The sequence below is a fragment of the Rhinoderma darwinii genome, chromosome 12 (genome assembly GCF_050947455.1).
Source record: "Rhinoderma darwinii isolate aRhiDar2 chromosome 12, aRhiDar2.hap1, whole genome shotgun sequence".
NCBI classification, from domain to species: domain Eukaryota; kingdom Metazoa; phylum Chordata; class Amphibia; order Anura; family Rhinodermatidae; genus Rhinoderma; species Rhinoderma darwinii.
In genome coordinates, this window is record NC_134698.1 from 13,990,151 (window position 1) to 13,994,523 (window position 4,373).

Below are 4,373 nucleotides of genomic sequence, written 5' to 3' on the forward strand. Positions count from 1 at the left end.
GTTAGTCAGTCTGCACCTGCTCCTAAGTCTGATCGAGTGACCCCTCCTACCAATCAGGCTGGGAGGCTGAGGAGTGGGAGAGCCTATCACAGCCTGGCCAGATGGAGCTAGCTCCCGCCCTCTGTCTATTTATACCTTCACTTCCTGCTCCTCCTTTGCCTGTGATTCTCCTGTTTCCTGGCAGTGCTGCTGCTGCTTGAACTATTTGTCCCTGCTTCATATTGACCCTGGCTTACTGACTACTCTCCTGCTCTGCGTTTGGTACCTCGTACACTCCTGGTTTGACCCGGCTCGTTCACTACTCTCCTGCTCTGCGTTTGGTACCTCGTACACTCCTGGTTTGACTCGGCTCGTTCACTTCTCTTGTTGCTCACGGTGTTGCCGTGGGCAACTGCCCCATTTTCCTTAGCTTCTGTCTAACCATGTCTGTTTGTCTGTCGTGCACTTATTGAGCGTAGGGACCGTCGCCCAGTTGTACGCCGTCGCCTAGGACGGGCCGTTGCAAGTAGGCAGGGACTGAGTGGCGGGTAGATTAGGGCTCACCTGTCTGTCTCCCTTCCCCGTCATTACAGGGATTCTTCATCATTTCAGCGTGACACATACATAGTCCTGATGCCGAGCAGCGCCAGGGCCCTATATTCGATACAGCACTTCAAGGTCATCAGTGCTGCTTCACATAAAATATCCTGATACCGCCCGGCGTCATTACATTGTATGAGCCGTGTCATGCTGAGGGAGCCGGAGGGGAGAAGAGAAACGAAAAGATGAGCATAATTTTTTAATTTCTTTTATTAATTTTTTCTATCAAGAATGTAATAGGACGTGGGGGAGGGTAGTCTGATTGGGGGGACAAGGTACGAGGCCTAGCACGGGCCTCTATCTTACCACCTTTCATAGAGTTACATTTACGCCACCCAGAACCTGGAATATATTTTACTAAATTTTATGACAGTTTTCTGATGTAAATTATAATAAATGTGTCAGGCCGCTGTAACCATGCCCCTTTTTGAAAGCCACGCCCATTTTCTACGAAAGCGATGAAAGCGGTGTAAATAGGCCAAAAAGACAAAGACTTTTAGCCGTTTTGCGACTTTGCTACTCCAGAAAACTGGTGTAGAAAGGTTAAAATATGACCCCCTATATCGCCAAAGATCCCTGGTCCTTTCACCATCTTGCCCCGGGACCTCCGCTTCCTTACATACTTATGATGGAGCCAATTATTCTGTGGTTGGTAAACAGCGGGACTCATGTTTATCGGGAAAAATGTTGGCGCTACTTAATGTTCATGTCTTACTTTACCATCATTGTGTCCAAGATGTTTCCAGAGTCTAGCAGCGCCGCTGTGCCCATCATATAGTGCCACATGCAGCTTCCTGGTACTGAACCCATCTCTGCCAACAGAGGAAGATGGCGGCTACAAGGGAGATCAGCGGCAGGAGCGCTCCTTGTCCAGGGTGAAGGGAATGGGCAGAATCTGTTCCTATGTAATAGTCTCTAGGTGTTGTCTGAATGACTGACATCAAACTCCTTGTGTATATGCAGATGTAGCAGCAGCGGTTGTGGCTCCGTACAATGTTATATTACACGTCTCAGCTGCTGCAGAACCTCTTTGACTCTTCCAGTTTAGCACACGATTCTATGGTCCGGAATTTTCTTGTATTACTGACGCCATACAACATTACAACCAAAAATTGTCATTTATAAGAGATGTTTTATTTAATGATGGATTTATATCCTGTGGTTGGTTTTATAGCGCCAGCATATAGTTTAGCGCTGTACAGGGATCATCATCCTTGACCTATCAGTATATTTTTTTAAGTGTGGGAGGAAACCGGAGTACCCGGAGGAAACCCACGCAAACACGGGGAGAACATACAAACTCCATGCAGATGTTGTCCTGGGTCAGATTGTATACGAGACCCCGATCCTGCATGGCAACAGCGCTAACCACTGAGCCACCGTGCCGCCCCAAAATATATGACATGACCATATTGTGGTGGAAGATAGAGATGTCACTTTCCACAGGTCTTCTGGATGACTTCTTCTATGTGCTGCCATCTTTGCTGGTTTTTATTCTGGCTGATGATGGAGCATGATGGCTACTGATGGATCTTCTCAGTTCTTGGTCACGAGGACCATCTTGTTGTGACAGGAGCCACACAAAAACCTCTCGGTGTCAAGAGACTCTGTCCATCGTCCAACTCTAGGGGGAGAAAAAGCTTATATTAAAGACAAATCCTAAAAACCCAAACAGATCCAGAATAAATGATGGAACCCCCTTATATTCTTTCTGTAGAGACTAGTCTCCAGACAACAGTAAAGCAAGCAGTGGTGGTAACTAACCCAATATACATACTCAAGTATTACAGAAAAAGGGCAGAAATACTAGAACATGACCCCTCCAGCCTCAGGTCCGGTCTTTCTCTGCTTGACACAATGTTGGCTTTTATAACAGATGGCATCTTACCTGAATTGGCACCCTGAGCATTCATAGACCACCGGGTAGTGGATCTCATAATCATGGTGTTGTGTAATGGGTGGCAGCTCAGGGTGAGCCAGGTTGGCCTCCTCACAGTAGAACTTCCATAGCCGGCCATGGCAATCCTCCGCTCGTCCATCGATGATCCAGCAGGCAGCGTGACACATCTCATGGATCAATGTGTTTTTAACTCGTTCTGAAGACAGAGGAGGAAATAATTACAATCAGTATTAACGACACTTGGAAGATTTCACAGCAGCAGATCTAGAAATGGTCCATGATGTGACACCGACCTGCAGAATCGCAGACTTTGTCCGATAGTTGGATAATGGCGCTGCGATCCCCATTGTTATTAAGGAAGCCGGTGCGACCGCATGTTTTTCTCAGCCTTTTATTCCAGCTGATGTCCATGTGTTCAGGAAGCTACAGAAGAAGGAAGGAGAAAATCTAGAAATATGACAGAGACACCTTTACATCTATGATACACGGAGGTTTTCTGACCGTATACCTGATTGTCAAAGACGCTCTGGTTGTAGAACTCGTACAGACGTCTTGTCAGCTCCTGTTTGTTCTGATGGAAATTGGTCACATATTTGGATCTGGGAGAAGTCAGGTCTCTCAGGAAACAGTTATTGATGGGACGCTCCTGTCTCCTGATAATAAAACATAATAGAAGTTCACATATTAATAATGGAAATATTCTAAGAACATACACAATATGGAAACACACATAACAGCTTATCTGAGAGTAATTATACTGCCACCTAGTGACCAGATAACATGAACTAGATAACATGGTTTATAGAGAAATACTCTACCTTGTCTCCTTCTGCAAAAAGCTGAATGGAGAATTGGGCTCTGGAAAATATAAAAAAAATAGCGTCATATACTTATCAGTAATTCAGTTTTCCTAATCAAGAAAAAAAATCTTTATTGTATACCTGACTCTATATGTAACAGGGAAGGACCAAAGAAACCATCATCATCCTCAAGGCTACTTGGAGACCTTGGAATAGGCGGGTGAGACTGGAATAACGAAACATAAGACCCAAACAATTAAAATGAAGGAGAAGAAACAATGTAAAAGTGTAACTAAATACTGTAGAGAAGTGACCGCCGACCTGATGTAGATTCTCATCACTGCCGCTGTCCTGTGTGTCCGACTCAAAAATCTCACGGCACTTTTTTTTGACCAATAACTATGAAGGAAAAAAGAAAAAAAGTTACTATCTTACCTTTATAATCCCATAAATTTCAATCACAAATAGAAATACGAAGTAAAACATCTTCTCATTCTCCTGGATAAAAGGGCGGCTTTTAAATAATTTCCCCTGCTTCCCCCAAGTTACCCCAGTCTGGCACTAGTATAAGGATGGAGCTGGCACTGGTGTTGCTGCGTTTATACCCCGGTCACAGCTTGTAAACTAGAATATTGCTGTGATTTTTCTGGAGAATGGGCTGTATATACTAGGAGTGTGGCTGTAATACGGCTTTATATTACATGCACCATATTAATGTGCCATAGACAACATTGTGTAAAGCCGCCACTCACCTGGTCGTCACTGCCGCCGTCCTCTGTATCAGATTCTATAATAAAGCAACGTTTGCGCTTCTTATTTAACATTTTTGCACAATTCTAAAGCAAAAATCTCTCTCCACAAATTCTATCACCCTCAGCGGATGTGTCCGGAACTGGAACTTTTATCATCTCTTCATATTGTGACATCATCATGACATGTGTGGAATCACTGATACTGTGACATCATGACTTGAGTGACATTTTGGACTGTAATGTGTATGTATGTATGTGTATGTTTATATGTATGTATGTATGTATGTATGTATGTGTGTGTGTATATATATATATATATATATATATATATATGCCTTTCTT

General features: G+C 43.9%; 1 protein-coding gene across 1 annotated transcript; it reads right to left on the reverse strand.

Annotated features, from left to right (window-relative positions):
- Positions 1–2,115: 2,115 nt before the first annotated feature.
- LOC142664400 (germ cell nuclear acidic protein-like) lies at positions 2,116–4,103 on the reverse strand. The gene is made up of 8 exons (XM_075843471.1): positions 4,032–4,103; positions 3,715–3,777; positions 3,421–3,505; positions 3,298–3,337; positions 2,988–3,180; positions 2,773–2,902; positions 2,468–2,675; positions 2,116–2,203 (listed from the first exon to the last, which is right to left on the reverse strand). The coding sequence occupies exons 1-8, from the start codon at positions 4,101–4,103 to the stop codon at positions 2,116–2,118; spliced, it is 879 nt and encodes a 292-aa protein (XP_075699586.1).
- Between the last annotated feature and the right edge of the window lie 270 nt (positions 4,104–4,373).